Source organism: Solea senegalensis, linkage group LG15 (assembly GCF_019176455.1).
Source record: "Solea senegalensis isolate Sse05_10M linkage group LG15, IFAPA_SoseM_1, whole genome shotgun sequence".
Taxonomy (NCBI): domain Eukaryota; kingdom Metazoa; phylum Chordata; class Actinopteri; order Pleuronectiformes; family Soleidae; genus Solea; species Solea senegalensis.
This window is the reverse complement of record NC_058035.1, coordinates 21,410,152-21,429,042: the sequence shown is the minus strand read 5'-3', so window position 1 is coordinate 21,429,042 and position 18,891 is coordinate 21,410,152. Positions and strand designations below refer to the sequence as shown.

At 44.4% G+C, this 18,891-nt stretch overlaps 1 protein-coding gene across 9 annotated transcripts in view; it reads right to left on the bottom strand.

Annotated features, from left to right (window-relative positions):
* The window catches only part of ubr2 (ubiquitin protein ligase E3 component n-recognin 2), a 26,453-nt gene extending 8,963 nt beyond the window's left edge, over positions 1–17,490 (bottom strand). For 5 of the 9 annotated variants that reach the window (XM_044045876.1, XM_044045877.1, XM_044045878.1 and 2 more), the window contains exons 1-28: positions 17,402–17,490; positions 16,820–16,939; positions 15,699–15,970; positions 13,361–13,439; positions 12,645–12,758; positions 12,432–12,562; positions 11,715–11,853; positions 11,577–11,639; positions 11,351–11,471; positions 10,897–11,004; positions 10,725–10,813; positions 9,510–9,608; positions 8,954–9,117; positions 8,776–8,875; positions 8,568–8,696; positions 7,592–7,775; positions 7,391–7,452; positions 7,183–7,293; positions 6,968–7,033; positions 6,772–6,888; positions 5,183–5,246; positions 3,118–3,242; positions 2,980–3,032; positions 2,736–2,838; positions 2,607–2,655; positions 2,363–2,517; positions 504–609; positions 306–415 (exon numbers count right to left, since the gene is read on the bottom strand). In XM_044045876.1, coding sequence (XP_043901811.1) covers positions 306–415; positions 504–609; positions 2,363–2,517; positions 2,607–2,655; positions 2,736–2,838; positions 2,980–3,032; positions 3,118–3,242; positions 5,183–5,246; positions 6,772–6,888; positions 6,968–7,033; positions 7,183–7,293; positions 7,391–7,452; positions 7,592–7,775; positions 8,568–8,696; positions 8,776–8,875; positions 8,954–9,117; positions 9,510–9,608; positions 10,725–10,813; positions 10,897–11,004; positions 11,351–11,471; positions 11,577–11,639; positions 11,715–11,853; positions 12,432–12,562; positions 12,645–12,758; positions 13,361–13,439; positions 15,699–15,970; positions 16,820–16,903 — 2,997 coding nt within the window. In that variant the 5' untranslated portion in view covers positions 16,904–16,939; positions 17,402–17,490. Of the gene's footprint in view, positions 1–305; positions 416–503; positions 610–2,362; positions 2,518–2,606; positions 2,656–2,735; positions 2,839–2,979; positions 3,033–3,117; positions 3,243–5,182; positions 5,247–6,771; positions 6,889–6,967; positions 7,034–7,182; positions 7,294–7,390; positions 7,453–7,591; positions 7,776–8,567; positions 8,697–8,775; positions 8,876–8,953; positions 9,118–9,325; positions 9,425–9,509; positions 9,609–10,724; positions 10,814–10,896; positions 11,005–11,350; positions 11,472–11,576; positions 11,640–11,714; positions 11,854–12,431; positions 12,563–12,644; positions 12,759–13,360; positions 13,440–15,698; positions 15,971–16,819; positions 16,975–17,401 lie in introns of all 9 variants that reach the window. The other 4 variants (XM_044045871.1, XM_044045875.1, XM_044045873.1 and 1 more) reach the window with 3 other exon arrangements.
* Between the last annotated feature and the right edge of the window lie 1,401 nt (positions 17,491–18,891).

The following is an 18,891-nucleotide window of genomic DNA, read 5'->3' as shown; positions in this document are numbered from 1 at the left end:
TATTCTTTCACTGAACGTGTGTTTATTTCATCCTTGAATAGCACGTAATTATGTAGATGAATTGTGAGCCTTGTGGTGTTCCATAGTGACAGGAATATGGGTCCACAGCATACGTGATGCATTCAAGTACCCTCAGAAATGTAATGCTGCTGCAAAAAAGTATTAGATGACTTGTCGGCCATTCTTTCACGCATCAAATGATCGTTATTCAACCAGCTTTTAAAATTCAGTAAACCTCTAACTAACACACACACACACAGAGTAGGTGATGAAAAAGGTGTTACAGTTGCCATGACGACAGTTACCTTGAGGATCCAGGTGATCATGTCTTTATGAACCTCCAGGTGAGGAGCGTTCTGCAGAGACTCCAACAGAGCGAGGACACTTCCAGAAGGACTGGGAGACTCACCTGGACCTACACACACACACACACACAAACACAAAGGTTTTTGTTGTGTTGTTTTGCTCTTTATGTTGTGTTATTGTGTTGCTGTGTCACTGACGTGTGATCTTGCAGGTGTAGTTGAAGGTGACGATGTCATCATCTATGCTGCTGTTCTCCAGCTGCTGCTGCTCCTCCAGCAGAGCCATGCCCACCAGGTGGAGCACCTGAACACACAAATGGCTGCAGTGAGACCCTACCTGTTGACCTGGGCCCTTTGACACATCATGTAAAGCCTGGCTTTTAAAATGGACAAGTGATACTGTCAATTTGGTGCAGTAGACACACCCCTCTGCCGTTAAACACGGTCCTTCGCTGTTATAAACACACCCTCACTGTTAGACACACCCCTTCATTGTCCACTTTTAAAGGGGACATATTATGCAAAATCAACTTTTTAACCATTTTAATACTGATATTTGGGACTCTGGGGGCCAAAGTGTCGAAAAAGAATACTCAGTCATGTTTTCCTGGTTCCGCTTAGTGTAAGTATAGGCGATTAAACGCTCGATGTTGAATTCCCTGCGCTTATGACGGCAGCATGCGCATTTCACCGCGAATGTTACCGTCCCGCGGCGAGCTGCCTAAACTGCCCGGAGCACCGGGGCTGGTCAGTGGTGGCGATCAGCGGTGCTGCACTCTCTGTGAAAATCAGTTAGGGGCATAGGGACAGCACCGCTGATCGCCAGCTCGCCGGAGTACCGGAGCTGGTCAGCGGTGGGGAGGTCTCCGGAGCACAGTCGCCGGTCTGATACAGCAACATGCAGTTTATTCAGCTCGCCGCGCGCCGCTGGTGGTGGCGATCAGTGGCGCTGTTCATAAGAGTTTTAACTGATTTACAGTTCGGCACTGTTCGGCTCGATCCTTATGTAGGACGTCTCTTTCTGTGACGGCACTCTCGCTGTTTTCTGCGCACGCTGCCATGTTGATATTGTCAGAGAACTAGTGGAGGGAGGGGGAGACGAATAGAGCTGTAAAGCGCTGTAAAGAGGACAAATCAGAAACCCCCTGGAAGAAGTGGGTGTGTGTTTTCCTGTATCTCATTTGCATGTAAAGGGACCATGCCCGAAAACCGAGCGTTCTGAAAGGGGCGGGTTTTGCAGGGTTATTCAACTACTATGATTCTTCATCCTTATGGTATTTTGACCAAAGCATGTCACTGACATGTTCATTAGGACACCAGGAAACTATTTTAATGGGGGAAATAGGGTATAATATGTCCCCTTTAAAGCACATCTTAAAACCCATTTTTACTCTTTGGCTTTGGACCCAGTGTGAGACGTTAGTTCTCATCTTTCTTATGGTTTTATTGCATAACATTTGTGTTCTACAATATTTTGTTTAATTGTTGGTTCTTAGGTCTATTATTGTTGACATAATACTAACTTTATTATATGTCATAAATCTTTCTCGCCATAGTTTTTGTCTTTCCTTCCTTTCCTCTCTCTCTCTCTCTGTCTGCTCTCATCTCGCAGGTTGCAGGATCCAGATCCAGTTTTTCGAGGCTATTATTTTCTTCTGTCTCTACCTCATCTCTACCTCTTGTCCTTTCTCTCCCCCCTATCTGTCCCCCATTTCTCCTTTCACCCCAACCAGTCGAGGCAGATGCTGCACATCTTTGAGTCTGGTTCTGTCAAAGAGTTTTTTCTCTGCTCTCCATGCTGTTGTTTAATCTGTAAGACGACCTTGAGCGCTGTGAAATGTATTATTATTATTATTATTATTATCATCATAATAATAATTATTAGGTCATTTTCATATTTTATTTGTTTTATTTATTTATCTCTGCACTTTGTTTCAGCTTTATTTTTTAAAGTGCTTTGTAAATAAAATTGTATTGGACTGGACACGTGTGCACGCACACACAGAGTTAGAGTGTGATCTGTGACATCAAAGACGGTGTGTAGGTGTGGCTCTTACCCTCTGCAGCATGGACTCAGTCCAGCCCCCCCCACTGGGCTCCACAGCCCACTGCAGCACAGCGCCCTCTATGGCCAGCAGCATGTCACACTGCAGCAGGTTCACCAGACTGGCAAAGAGGGGGGAGAGCGGGGGGAGGGGAGGGGGAGGGAGGGCTGAACACACACACACACATAGATTTACATTTTATCATTTTCACCTGCTGTTACCATGGTCTCACACCCACATACACACGTGTGTTTACCTGTGTCTTCACCATTCTGTCTCCTCAGCTTCCTCTGAGCCTCTTCCGCCTGAAACACACACACGGACACAGTTACCATGACAGTCCAGCTGTGTTGATGGAAGGACGGTGGTTACCATGACAACACACCTTAGACTGGTCGGCTCTGCTATAGTGATGGAAGTACAGGTTGAAATGTTTGTTCCACTCAGGACGCAGCTCATACAGGCCACGCCCCGTCACACCTGGTTCCCTGTGGACGCACACAAAGTGATGATGTCATCGATGATGTCACTGCCTCATTCAAATCAATGTGACTTGTCAACTGTGGTAGTTATAGATAAGGTGGAACAGCAGTGATAATGGTGTATTTAAGTTGGAAATGTAAACACACTTGAATGAAGCCACGCTGTCGATGACTCGCTCCAGACCTGTCTCCTTATTCCCCTGAAAAGTAGAGGAGAGTCACAGGTCACATGACATGTAAACAGACAGACAGGTGAACAGACAGACAGGTGAACAGGTGTCTCACATTCTCAGGTAAAGCCTTCACCAGCTCACTGTGAGCCATCCGTCTGATCGACAGCTGGTGGATGATTTCTCTTCTGACCTCATCAAAGGGCGCCACCTGTCCAACACCTGACACATAACGCTCACCTGGAAACAAGCGCACGCACACACACGTTTATATAGTATTCATAGTGAGGACATTCATTGACATAATGCATTCCCTAACCCTTACCTTAAAGGGGACATATTATGCAAAATCAACTTTTTAACCATTTTAATACTTATATTTGGGACTCTGGAGGCCCTACCAGTCGCCAAAGTGTGGAAAAAGAATACTCAGTCATGTTTTCGTGGTCCCCCTTAGTGTAAGTATAGGTGATAAAACACTCCATGTTGAATTCCCTGCACTTATGACGGCAGCATGCGCATTTCACCGCAAATGTTACCGCCCACCAGTAAGTTTACTTGGAGAGCTCCACCTTAGCTCCACTTTGTCCCTGCGAGAGTGCAGGCGAGGGAGGAAGAGCGGTATTATGTCAACGTGGAGGGACAAGTGTGCTGTTGGTGGCTGCACAATGGAGCACAGTGTTTTACAGAGGATTTTATATATGAAGCTAATGTGCCGGATAAAGTCAGCAAACGTGTGTTCGTGTGTTCGCACCACTTCACATCAGACTGCGGCCAGCAGTCGCCGTATTTAGTCAGCGACGTACAAACACACACATGTTAAGAAAAGGTCACACAGAGGTCATAACTGACCATTCTGACACGTCCTAATTAAAAATATTTGTTCAGTACGTCCTCCATGACCGCAGCACAGACTCAGTCTGATACAATCACATACAGCAGCAGTTAATGCAGCGATCAGCGGTGCTGCACTCTCTGTGAAAATCAGTTAAAAAGACATAGGGACAGCACCGCTGATCGCCACCGCTGATCGCCAGTGGCGAGCGGCGAGCTGCCTAAACTGGCGCTGTGTGTGACTGATCGCCAGCTCCGGAGCATACAGTCACCAGTCTGATACAGTAACATACAGCGGCAGTTTTTTCAGCCCACCGCGCGCCGCTGGCGATCAGCGGTGCTGTCCCCAAATGTTTTTAACTGATTTACAGTTGGACAGTGTTCGGCTCGATCCTTATGTAGGACGTCTCTTCCTGTGACAGCACTCTCGCTGTTTTCTGCGCACGCTGCCATGTTGATATTGTCAGAGAACTAGTGGAGGGAGGGTGAGAGGAATGAAGCTGAGCGAGTGAGCGCTGTAAAGAGGACAAATCAGAAACCCTCTGGAAGAAGTGGGTGTGTGTTTGCCTGTGTCTCATTTGCATATAAAGGGACCATGCACAAAACCGAGCATTCTGAAAGGGGAAGGTTTAGCAGGGTTATTGAACTGCTATGATGCTTCATCCTTATGGTATTTTGACCAAAGCATGTCACTGACATGTTCATTAGGACATCAGGGAACTATTTTAATTGGGGAAATAGGGTATAATATGTCCACTTTAACCATCGCAACTAAGTGCCTAATTCTAACATTTACCCTAACTGCAACCTAAACCTAATTCTAACCCTAAAACCAGGTCTTAACCCTGAAAAAGACACGTTAAAGGGGTGTCAGAATGTGGGGACCAGCCAAAATGTCCTCACTTCCTTAGGTATATAAGTTTTTTGGTGCTCACAAAGATACACACACACACACTAGGGCTGAGCGATTTTGAACAAATATCTAATTGCGATTCTTTTTTTAAAGGAATTGCGATTACGATATGATTTGCGATATTTGAGTGAATGATGTATGATTTTTACATTATTGTCATTTGAAAAACATATTTAAAATGATAAAAGTGTGATATTTGTGCAGCTGAGAAACCAACATGTTGTCTTCGGTGAGGAGAATAACATGTGTATAGATAAAGACAATAATTCATCTAAAATTATATTTTGACACACATTTTGGCTTTAACAGATATTGCGCCTCCTACAATTTAAAAATTGCAGTACGCTGTATCACACACACACAAACACACACAGTGTTGCTCTGGCCTCGTGTGTAACGTTACTTTTCTCATCGGCGTCATCTATTAACTCACCGATGACCATGATGATGAGGTGAAGCATCTCCTCAATCAGTGTGTTGTTCTGCTGGACCACATCCTGTCAACACACACAGTGTCATTAGTGTCAGTATTGACCTTGTTGGCCTCTCTGTCCTCTTCCTGACCTCTGTCAGTGTCAGTACTGACCTTGTTGACCTCTCTGTATCTCTTCCTGACCTCTGTCAGTGTCAGTACTGACCTTGTTGGCCTCTCTGTATCTCTTCCTGACCTCAGTCAGTGTCAGTCTTGACCTTGTTGACCTCTCACCATGTCTGCCTGACCTCTGTCAGTACTGACTTTGTTGACCTCTCTGTATCTCTTCTTGACCTCTGTCAGTTCTGACTTTGTTGACCTCTCTGTATCTCTGCCTGACCTCTGTCATTGTCAGTACTGACTTTGTTGGCCTCTCTGTATCTCAGTCAGTGTCAGTACTGACTTTGTTGGCCTCTCTGTATCTCTTCCTGACCTGTCAGTACTAATCTTGTTGACCTCTGTATCTCTTCCTGACCTCTGTCAGTGTCAGTACTGATCTTGTTGACCTCTGTATCTCTTCCTGACCTCTGTCAGTGTCAGTACTGACCTTGTTGACTTCTGTATCTCTTCCTGACCTTTGTCCGTGTCAGTACTGACTTTGTTGGCCTTTTTGTATCTCCTCCTAACCCCTGTCACTGTCAGTACTGACCTTGTTGACCTCTCTGTATCTCTGCCTGACCTCTGTCAGTGTCAGTACTGACTGTGTTGGCCTCTCTGTATCTCTTCCTGACCTCTGTCAGTGTCAGTACTGATCTTGTTGACCTCTCTGTATCTCTTCCTGACCTCTGTCAGTGTCAGTACTGACCTTGTTGACCTCTCTGTATCTCTTCCTGACCTGTCAGTAGTTTCCTTGTTGAGTACCTGTCAGTGTTGTTGACCTCTCTGTATCTCTTCCTGACCTCTGTCAGTGTCGGTACTGATTTTGTTGACCTCTGTATCTCTTCCTGACCTCTGTCAGTGTCAGTACTGACTTTGTTGGCCTCTTTGTATCTCCTCCTAACCCTAACCCTCCTATCGCCTCCTAACCTCTGTCACTGTCAGTACTGACCTTGTTGACCTCTCTATATCTCTTCCTGACCTCTGTCAGTGTCAGTACTGAACTTGTTGGCCTCTCTGTATCTCTTCCTGACCCCTGTCAGTGTCAGTACTGACCTTGCCTTGGCCTCTGTATCTCTTCCTGACCTCTGTCTGTCAGTGTCAGTACTGACTTTGACTTCCCGACCTCTGTCAGTGTCAGTACTGACCTTGCTGTGGCTCTCTCTGACCTATCACTTCAGTGTTCAGTACTGACCTTGTTGACCTCTCACCATGTCTCCTGACCTCTGTCAGTGTCAGTCTTGACCTTGTTGACCTCTCACCATGTCTGCCTGACCTCTGTCAGTGTCAGTACTGACTTTGTTGACCTCTCTGTATCTCCTCCTGACCTCTGTCAGTGTCAGTACTGACTTTGTTGACCTCTCTGTATCTCTACTTGACCCCTGTCAGTGTCAGTACTGACCTTGTTGGGCTCTCTGTATCTCTTCTTGACCTCTGTCAGTGTCAGTACTGACCTTGTTGGCCTCTCTGTATCTCTTCCTGACGTCCGCGGAGCTGAATATGTGGAAAAGTTCAAATCGACTCATAACAATCATCAGGAAGTGGTTTGGATCCATCATGGACGCCCCCACCTGGAGACATTACAGCTGGTCAGTGGTGTCAGTGCAGCGGTCAGCGTGGACAGTGCTGTGTGTGTGTGTGTGTGTTGACCTGCAGCATGTTGATGTCTTTGTCAAACATCTCCACTCTGCACTTCACATTGTGGTAATAATAGATCTGAAACAAGAAGAACGTTGTTACCATTAAACATGAAGTTATCCGGATAACCAGAGTTAAATATTAAGTTTAACCTGAAAGTGCCTGGTTAACCAGAGTCAAACTTGAAGTTATCTAGATAACCAATCATAATTCCGTTTTGGACTCACCTGGTTGATCAGGGAGAAGCCGTTCCTCCTCCACATCCCAGCATGCACTTGGGCACAGAGCACCAGGCAGCGGAGGGGGAGCTCAATCAGTAGGGGGGGGCTGAGTTCACCCTGAGGATACACACACACACACACACACACAGACAGACAGATCAGAGTGGATGTACTGATCAGTGATCATAGTGGATGTATTGATCAGGTGACCCACCAGGGGGAGCTGCTCAGGGGCACGTGAGGCCACCTCAGTCCTGCTCAACAGAACATGCAGACCTGTAGGACAACAGCGCTGGTTACTGTGTGTTCTCAGTGTCACCACCTGCTGGAAATGGCTGTCGCCTCTTCATCAAGCTGCATTATCACATTATCACTGTCATTAGCTCACAGATCGTGTGTGTGTGTGTGTGTTTACCTGCCAGCAGTCTGCACACCGGCAGGTGTATGGACACCTTTTCCTGGGACACCTGGTACCTGAACGTCTCCACACAGTGTCCGGCCAGATTCAAGCTGATTGGCTGCTCACCATCAGGGAGGCCACTGTGACACTGACTGAGCGCGCTCAGACACCTCCTGTACGCCTCGATCAACACGTGCTCCTGAAACACACACACACACAATTGTAACATGGTGTTGTAGGGAACTGTGTTGCTTAGCATCATGTAGCAGAAATATATAGCATTGTGAAGCACAGTGTCATGTTTTAAGTGTAGAATAGCTTCATAGCATCTTGTAGCACTATAAAAGATTTGTACAACACTGTGGGTCATCGAGTCCATAAACCAGCTCGCCAAGTATAACTCAGAAGTAGGATTATATTGAATGGCCACCAGAGGGCAATACTCATTCTAGACTATCGCAGAGTAGTAGAGTAACACTGAGTAGCACAGCATACATTAATGTAGTGCTGAGTAGCATAGCATAGATTCATGTAGCACTGAGAAGCATTGTCTAGCATAGCATAGATTCATGTAATACTGAGAAGCATTGTGTAGCATAGCATAGATTCATTTAGCACTGAGCAGCAGAGCGCTGATTTATATAGTGCTGAGTAGCACAGCATACATTAATGTAGTGCTGAGTAGCATAGCATAGATCCATGTAGCACTGAGCAGCATTGTCTAGCATAGCATAGATTCATGTAATACTGAGTAGCATTGTGTAACGTAGCCTAGATTCATTTAGCATTGAGCAGCAGAGCGCTGATTTATATAGTGCCGAGTAGCACAGCATAGATTCATGTAGCACTGAGCAGCATAGCATATATTCATGTAGTGCTGAGTAGCATAGCATTGATTTATGTAGCACTGAGCAGCATTGTGTAGCATAGCATAGATTCATGGAGGACTCACTAGCATAGCATAGCATTATGTAGCTCAGTATAGGCTTACATCAGTGCAGCACCACTCCTGGATCATGGAGATGATGGGAGTGAGTTTCATCTGCAGTGTGAACGCTGCCTCCCATTCAGGCTCCATCTCTATGTGCTGTCCCACCTGTCTCACCACCGGGTCCATACCCTGAACAGACAGACATGTACACAGGTCAGAGACAGACAGGTCCAGGTGACCCTCAGGTTTCCTTGTCTCTCCAGTTTACCTGCATACACTTGAGCAGCTCCAGAAAAGCATCCAGACCTTCTAGAAACTTCAGTCTGAGCTGATTGGTCCATTCAGAGGGACGACTGATCAGGACGTACCTGTCCACACGTCAAAAACCTGTGAGTATCCACAAAACATAAAATATATGAATGAAAGAGTGAGTTAGTGGTTCTTACTTCAGGTCTCCGATGAGGCTCTGGACTCGGCCGAACTTGAAGGCCTGCTGTGCCGTGTACCGGTCGAACTGGAATCGTCCCTGCAGGTCTCTGTGACGGAGGTGATCCACAAACGTCCTGATAATCGTGCTCATGAGGTTCTGCTCCACCATCAACATCCGTGCCTGAAGACACACACATACACACAAAGGTGAAATCAGCACGACAGGAAATGTACTTGATGACCGATTCGCTGACAGGACAATGATTCCAACAGTGCGAGTGTGAATGTGTTGGTCAGAATATTGGGAACACCTGCACCTCCGATGACATCATCTGCAGCTCTGATGACATCATCACCTCTCACCTCTGTGTCAGTGTGACCTCACTCACCAGTGACGGGACGGTGAACATTTGCACGGAGAGGTCAGTGATGGAGAACTCACGGTCGTGGTCGTCCGTCACATAGTCGCTCTGCAGTCGTTCGTAGTTCTACCAGCAGGGGGAGAAAGAGAGCAAGACAGAGAGAGAGAGAGAGAGGTGTGTGTGGTGAGGAGGGGGCGGAGCCAGTACTCACCATGGTCGGGACAGTGAAGAGCTGAACGGACAGTGACGTCACTGACACCACTCGCTCGTGGTCATCCTCCATAAAATCTGTCTGGAGGCGCCTGTAGTTCTAAAGAGGTTAGAGGTCAGAGGTCACTACTGCCATGCTGACCCCGCGTGCCCCCCCCATCCTATCTAAACTCCCAGCATGCACCGGGATAGCTATTTTCATTAGGAGGGTTGGGCATTGTTTGAATCTGATGGATTCTGATTTGGCTCAAATGATAAGAATAATGACGTTAAATGAACATTTATAATAATAATAAAAACATTTTTAGTTTGCTGTTGTATGTCACATTCGATAGGGACTGTCGTCTTTGGTGCGATGGTCAAAGATCATCTATGAGAAAAAGACAAAGGCTTCTAAGCCTCAAGAGTTGCTCATTTTCGCCGCCCAAAAACCTGAAATTCACTCAGTCACCAGCTGTCAAATCACACTGGCGTCATCAATATATTCTCTAAATGTGAAGATCATTTACAAAATTAACATCATGTTCTTTTTAGGGGGAGCTGATACGAGTGATTGAGACCACAATCTCCTGAGGAAAACATTTAGTGAAATCCAACAGTGTCGCCACCTAGTGGCCAACAGCAACTTCCTAGGCTTCACTTTTCAAACCGGAAGATGACGTTCATTTTTACAAACAGCCTATGGTTGAAGATCACGCCTGCCCCTTTAAGAAGGCAGCTGTTTGGTTGTTAGGTGTTCAAGTGATGGGAATTCTGGGAACATTTTTAAAGATGCTTTTCCTGCCAACATGGTAAACAAATTGAGTCAGGTGACATCTGGAGATCTATACGTGTGTCTTTCATGTCCTTCATCCATGTTCATCACAGTAAAGTCTCGCAAAAAGGGTCCACACGAGTGTGTCGTCTGACCAAAACCATGTCCAGCACAGACAGAAACTATGAGTCTGCATGTAAATCAGATTTATTCTCTTATTCAGTCGTGATCACATTGGATTTATGTGTCCAAATTAAACCTAATGATCCATACGGGTTATTTTGGTGATGTCGCAGGTGTAAATATTGGCACTTTTCCATTATACAGTGTACAGCTAACACTGTTCATTCATCAGCGATAGCACCTGGTGTTCCTGATGTTCCAACTGATACCAACTGAGTGGAGTAAAACTGGAACTGCATGATGGAAAAGAGCCACATGTGGATCAATCAGGTGAGTTACCTTGGCAAACTGAATGGCAAAGATCTTCTTGTACTCAAGGTCCATGAGGAGACTGTTCATGAGCAGCTGGTGGTAGATGTTCCTGGCTCCTGTACACAAACATGAGGTTTCACGTTTACCATCAAATCAACAGCTCTCTCCTTCTGTGTGTACAGGTGTGTGTGTGCTTTACCTTTCCACATCTTGGAGTCGTTGAGCATCAGTCTGTCGACCAGGGACGAGTTCTCTCCTTCAGGACCCTGCTGAAGTCCAACCTGACAGAGAATTCTCCTAAGACCATCTGAAAAATAAACACACAAACAACACACTGAAGAGCAACACACACACACAAACAACACTGAAGAGCAACACACACATACACAAACAAACAACACACTGAAGAGCAATACACACACACAAACAACACACTGAAGAGCAACACACACACACACAAACAACACTGAAGAGCAACACACACATACACAAACAAACAACACACTGAAGAGCAATACACATACACAACACAGTGAAGAGCAACACACACACACACACACACACACAACACAGTGAAGAGCAACACACAGACAGACAGACAGAAAGACAGACAGACAGATAGTGGGGTGATGGGTAATGGTGTCCAGACCTACCAGAGTACTGAATGATCTGACCCAGCCAGGTGAGAGTCTTCAGAGCAAAACACTGATGAGCGACGACAGACGAGTGCATCACCTGAACGCGGAGCGGCTTCGACTGGCGGCCGGTGTTCCTCTGAGGGGGCAGGGCCAAAAAAGGAAAAGAAGAAAAAGACGCATAATTAAGACGCTTCAGCGACAGTTAACATGTGACAACACGTGTGACACACATGACACTCACCACGATGATGGACTTGGCCTGTTCACAGAACTGAAAGTCTCCATAACGAACAGACTTCCTGCCCTGAACACACAAACACAGGTCAGTGTTCTTATGATTGATCGATTGATTGATTGATTGATTAATTAAGACTCTGACCTCTCTGTCGACAGTTGTGGCAAAGCTTACAGCCTCTTTTTGGCTGCAGTTGACGGCTTTCTGCAGCGTGTAGATCACCTGCTCATACGTGTGGACTTCATCATTAAACAACATGCAGTAGAAGGTGTCTGCTCTGTCCCTGTACACACACACACACACACACACACACACTTTGTGACTGATCAGCTCAGAACGTCAGGTTTCATGAAGCGTGCTTGTGTGAGATTGTGAAAACAAAATGGCTGCCAGCGAAGACACAAGGGAAAACAGATTTTAGTGATTCAACAAAAAACACAGTTAAAAAAATCTACGTCCTTTTAAGTCTATTACATCTTCAGAATACATTCACATCTTTATTCTCACTGTTTGACAGACTTTTCCAACAGGAAACTGGTAAACCAGAATCACTCTCCCACACCAAACCCTGCAGAGTAAATCAGTGATTTTAGCTCGCAGGGACACAGGAGCTGCTGGTCCTCTGATGCCTCATGTGGTCACTTTGTGTCACTGAGTTAAGTTGAAAGGAAATATATCAAATGGTGAACTCACAAAACAACCCATGTGAGCTTACTGATGGAGGCAGCAGTGAATAAACAACTCCTGTGTCCCCACAAGCTAAAATCACTGCTCTCTATGGACTTTGGTGTGGGAGAGTGAGCATGTTCTGTAGATATCGTAGATGTAAACTCTTTGTGTTGTTTGTGGTTAAATTCGTACGGTGGTTTGAGTCCTGCGGGCAGCTCGTCCTCCTGGTCCCAGGTCAGAAGGTTGACAGCATACCTCAGCATGATGGAGAAGATGCTGAAACAACGGGCAACCACATCAGCTGGAAGCTGAGCAACGGGGTCCTGAGAGACAGACAGGCAGGCAGAGGGTGAGACAGAGAGAAGGGCACACACAGATGGACAAACAGACAGAGAGCCGTCTCACCTCCTCAGTGTCTCTGCTGGTGTCTGTGGGTGTGTGTTTCTGACAGTAAGGACCTTTCTTCCAGGCCTCAGAGTCTCCACAGTCACAGAAACCTCCACCGCCTGACGTGGTCATCTAAAAACAGACACACACATTCACCATCATATAACACTGTAACGTGTGATCTGCGAATCTGTTTGCTCTGTAAAACGTCAGAAAATGTCAATCAGTGTTTGTCAAACCTGGAAACCATGAAGTTCTCAAATGTCTTTCTTTTTGTCCACAAACCAAAATGATTCAGTTTTAATGATTTATTTGTTTTATGGAGCAAAAGAAACCAGAAAATATTCACATTCAAGAAGCAGAAAAATCTCACAGACTGGTTTTAATTATTAAAACACACTCAAACCAATTCATCAGTTATCAAAATATTTGACAAGTAATGTATTATTTGATTAATAATTGACTGATCATTGCAGCCCCACACGTGTTGTTTACGATGCTGATCCTCACAAGGACCAGATTACCAGAATGCACATGTGTATATTTATGTGTATGTGTGTGTGTGTGTGCGTACGTGTGTGTAGCGTCACATCACATGCAGCAGACAGTGGACTCTTAGTGTCAGCCACAGACTTGTAGCTCTGTGTGCAGCTTGTTGAACTTTGACCTCCGACATCACACATCCTAAACAGTGTTGGGTCACATGGTTACTTTATGTGTACATAAACACTCACCCTGTATCGATGGTCTTTGTGGACACTGCCCAGGAAACACTGCATGCACAGAACACATGTGGGATCAGCGGCACACTCCCTGAACACACACAAAAAAATGAAGTAAATCACCATGGTAACTGCTGCAAATGTTTCTATTAATGCTGCGTTGTATTTACGTCGGAACTGGGAGCAACGTGAATCACCAGAGACGCTGCAAAAAGATACTATCATGATATGTAGGTCGCAATACCATGTAATCAAAATATTCCAGACACAATACGATATCATCACGCTATTTAAGTCACGATACCACAATATTTAAAGGGGACATATTATACCCTATTTCCCCCATTAAAATAGTACCCTGGTGTCCTAATGTTCATGTCAGTGACATGCTTTGGTCAAAATACCATAAGGATGAAGCATCATAGTAGTTCAATAAACCTGCTAAACCCGCCCCTTTCAGAACGCTCGGTTTTCGTGCATGGTCCCTTTATATGCAAATGAACCACAGGCAAACACACACCCACTTCTTCCAGGGGGTTTCTGATTTGTCCTCTTTGCAGCGCTCACTCGCTCAGCTCCAATCCTCTCCCCCTCCCTCCACTAGTTCTCTGACAATATCAACATGGCAGCGTGCGCAGAAAACAGCGAGACTGCACAGAGAGTGCAGCACCGCTGATCGCCAGCGGCGAGCTGCATAATCAGCTGCTGTATGTGACTGTATCAGACTGAGTCTGTGCTCTGGTCATGGAGGACGTACTGAACAAATATGTTTAATTAGGACGTGTCAGAATGGTCCTTTATGAGCTCTATGTGACCTTTTCTTAACAATGTGTGTGTTTGTACGTCGGTGAAATACGTCCCCTGACTAAATACGGCGACCGCTGGCCGCAGTCTGATGTGAAGTGGTGCGAACACACAAACACAGGTTTGCTGACTTTATGCGGCACATTAGCTTCATATATAAAATCCTCTGTAAAACACTGTGCTCCACTGTGCAGCCACCAACAGCACACTTGTCCCTCCACAGTGACATAATAACGCTCTTAATATTTAATCACGATACCACGATATTTAAGTCCCGATACAATATTATCACGATAATTAAGTAACGATACGATATTATTGCAATATTTAAGTCTGATTACAATATTTTCAAGCTATTTAAGTCACAATAAGATATTATCACGACATTTAAATCGCAACACGATATAATCACAGTTCTATAGATAGTAGATATAATCTAGTTCAATGTTTATATACTGTACTTCAGTTATAAATCTTTTTACTTTTGTTTTCCTGTAACATTGTGTTCATTAATCCGTAAGCAACAATTAATGACTTTAACTAAAATGAAAGATATTATTGTTGCTTTATCTCCTGCCCCAAATCAATACTAAGAAGAAAAAGAAAAACCCAGAATCTGGATCAGATCACCACCGAAACCCAATCAGATCAAAAACTACATCCTTAGGAAAATGTTAGCCAACTTCATTGTTTACTTTTAAAGTTCAGCTGAGAAGAGAAACAAATACAAACACAACAAAACACACAAACAAACAAACAAACAAGGTCAAAGCAGAACCTTACAGACTCAATTATTCGATCCTCTTTAGGTTATCAGTAAATTAGCCCAGTGTTAGCTCTCTATCAGGTTAACGTTAGCTTACTATCAGTTCAGGGTTAGCTAACTATCAGGTTAATGTCAGCTTACCATCAGTCAGGGTTAGCTCAGTATCGTGTTTATGTTGGCTCACTATCAGGTCAGGGTTAGGGTTAAGTTTAGGTTGTACATTATACACATATAAGTGTATAATGTTCATGTTAGCTCAGTACCAGGTTTTTGTTAGCTCACAATTAGGTTAATGTTAGCTCACTATCAGGTTAGGGTTAGCTCAGTATCAGGTCAGGGTTAGCTCAGTACCAAGTTTATGTTAGCTCACTATCAGTTCAGGGTTACCTCAGTACCAGGCTTATGTTAGCTCATTATCAGGTCAGGGTTAGCTCAAAATCACATTTATGTTAGCTCTGTATCAGTTTAATGTTAATATCAGGTTTATGTTAGCTAAGTCTCAGTTTAAGGTTCGTTTAGTATCAGGTTAAAGTTAGCTCATTATCAGGTCAGGGTTAGCTCAATATCACGTTTATGTTAGCTCTGTATCAGTTTAATAATAATATCAGGTTTATGTTAGCTCAGTATCAGTTTAAGGTTAGTTTAGTATCAGGTTAAAGTTAGCTCAGTACGAGGTTAAGGTTAGCTCACTATCAGGTGTAGCACACAGACAGGTGTAGCTCAGACAGACGGGTGTAGCACACAGACAGACGAGTGTAGTAGATCAGTGGGTGTGGTTACCTGCAGGAGTAGGTGGGCTCTCCCACCTTGAACACATGTCCACACAGCGGGGACGGCTGGTTGTTCTCCTGGAGACGCGCCAATCCAGCGGCAGGCTCCTCCCCCAGGAGCAGCCATTCCAGAGGAGCCAGGAGCAGCAGCTGACAGGCTAGCTCCTCCCTCTGCTCCTCCCTGCTGTTCACCCCTGTCGGACCGAGGCAAAGAATTCTGGGAACATACACGGCCAGGTGTCGGAATACGTCCTGCTGCAGATCGACCGCCGTTAGCCAGCGCTGAGGACCAAGAGACAATTTTATACAACAACAATAACATAATATAAGGACATTATATCTACAGTATATATGTGTCATCATATATACTGTAGATATAATGTGAGACGAGATTTATCGTCATATTTATCTTCAATATCATTGTTTGTAACACAAGTAAATATCCTTCATTTAAAGTATTAAAGCAGGTTTTAGAGTTCTAGAGTGTATTTAGTGTAAATACAGTGTATGTACAGTGTACATACAGTGTATTTGCAGTGAACTTACAGCATATTGTCTCAAACCTTTCACAAGTCCAGAGAAAAACAGCTTTATATCAACGTGTCTCCTATATCAGGAGGACATATTGTCTCTACTCGTCTCTGTGGACCCTGTTTCTCTAACTCTCTGGTAAATAATTAATTTTGAAGCACAAAAGACGCTAAATGTTTACTGACATCAACCATCTGTCCGTCTCTGTGACACCTGTCCCCCCTTTCTACTTAGACACTGTCTACCTTTTGGACTCTACTTATCTAATTGGACATTGTCAACTTGTCTCTCTGGACCCTGTCTCTCTGTCTCTGAGGACCCTGTCTCACACTGCTCGGTTGTTGACGCGCAGTGTCCCGCGGCTCTGACGGTGTAAACACAGGGTTTTAACCCGGGGAAGTGGCCTGACAGGCGGACAGGTGTCTCTGTCAGCCTCGCTCTGACACATCACTCTCCGCCGTTAGCCTAACATGTTAGCATTAGCGGTGGCTTGGCACAGCCCCGCGGATTGACCTCTAAGTAGCGCAGTTGCGGGGCTCAGAGTGACGCAGTGGCCGCACAGGGGCCTCGGCGGGGCGGACACATTTAGCAGCTTCTTACCGCAGCGGTGTCTTTGGCGGAGAAGTTGAGAAATTCCGAACATGGAGCAGACGCTGGCTCCATATCTGGTTCGGCCGCCGCCATCTTTCCTCCCAACACGAAAATACAGGTCTGTGGCTGCTGCAAGAAGAACCGGAACCGGAAATGATGAACAGCTGGGAGGGCGTATTTGAATATTTCTTGTAAACAACAATCATCTATTTTAATAATTTATTATCATTTCAGTTTATCGCTTCGCTACGGAAGAGGATCAGGGCCTCATGTGAACAAATGTGAATGTGAACAAAATAATAATAATAAAAACAATAAAATAAAAGTGAACCCTGAGAGAATGCTGGACATCAAATTAAACAGTAGAATCTGGGCTAAAAGGCGGTATAAAGCTATTTTAAATGTGACAAACACAGCTCAAATAACGCCGCATTTCTGGATCTAAGGCTCCGACTTAGTCCAGAATACACTCCATACGACTCAAATGACAGCTGTTTCTGCAGTCTACGACAACGCATTACGGAGATCAGAACCAAAGAATAAAGACAAAAGAAATCGGTTCGCCAAAAGACAACTTTAAATTGCGCTTACCTTTGATGTTTATTCGTGAAAAGTAGATTTTTCAATGCAAACAAAGCTCTGTCTGGTCAGACGGACTTCCTGTGTTACACTCAAAACATTCCGGGCGCCTCTAGCTGACGTAAGGACCCTAGGGGAAGTATTATCATATCCAAATACAGCAAATTCTTCTTCTTCTTTTCTGAGGTTTAATGGCGGTTGGCAAACGATTTGGTGCATTACCGCCACCATCTGGTATGGAGTGTGGATCGAAACGTTAAACCAACTGAACTATTACTATACTACTATAAGTAAAACAAATAATAATAATAATAATAATAACAATAATAATAATAGTAATAATAAATAAATAAATAATTATATCTATATATACAGATAAACACACTACAAAACACAAAAAACAACAACCTATATACATATAGATATACACCTATTCATACACACACTCACACATCCTATATCCTCCCAATCAACCTTGTGGTTTTAAGAAACTGCAGTAATATTTTGTACCACTAGCTCCGGTTCTTGCTCAATAATTCCTCATCAATGTCTCTCAGCTTTCTAATCATCACTTCTCTCTCCCTTTGATATTTCTGACATTGTGTTGTAAAATGATGAATGGATTCCTCCTGCCCACAGTCATCACATCTGTCTGTATTGTGTTTATTGATAAAAGATAATGTGTTGTTTAATCCCGTATGGCCAAATCTGATCCTCGATATTATATTTTCCTCTTTCCTGCTTCTTTCCATGCGCTGAGTTGCTCCCACTTTTCTTTGGATACTGTAAAACCATCTTCCTTTGCTCTCCTCCTCCCATTGTTTTTGCCATCTCTCCTAGTTTTTGTTTAATGATGCTGTTTATTTCTGTTTTGCTTAATTTTATTGCTAGATCTATATTATTATGTGCTGCTTTTGCCACCGTGTCTGCTATTTGGTTTCCTTTAACCCCTGTAATGTGTGCTGGTATCCATAAACATATTACTGTGAGTCCCGTCATCTGAATTCTATATAATGTTTGTTGTATTTCTATAATGAGGTCTTGTCTGCTTTCAGAATGGCTGGATTGTAAACTTATGAGTGATGAACTTGAGTCTGAACAGATGATTGTTTTCAGTGGTTGTATTTCTGCTAATAGAATAGCAGTAAGTTCTCCTGTGTACACAGATACATTATCACTTAATCGTTTAATTGTTTCATTATCATGCAGAGCAGAGTCACATGGGAGATTGACTGTGGAAAAGTGCTACCACTTCATAGACCGTCAGACGGTGCTGGGAGCCATCCAGAGAGACGGATTTCAAAGATTCTTTGCAAATAGGGTCGGGGGGATCCATAAGGCTGGATCTGTAACTGATTGGTGGTGCATCCCAGGTGAAGTCGCTGATGTCGTCATGAGAGGGTGTTCACCCGAGCGATTAGATGAAAACTCCGTGTGGCAGAAGGGTCCCGAGTTCCTGTCTAGTCCAGTTCAAGATTGGCTTTTGAAATCTGCAGCAAAAG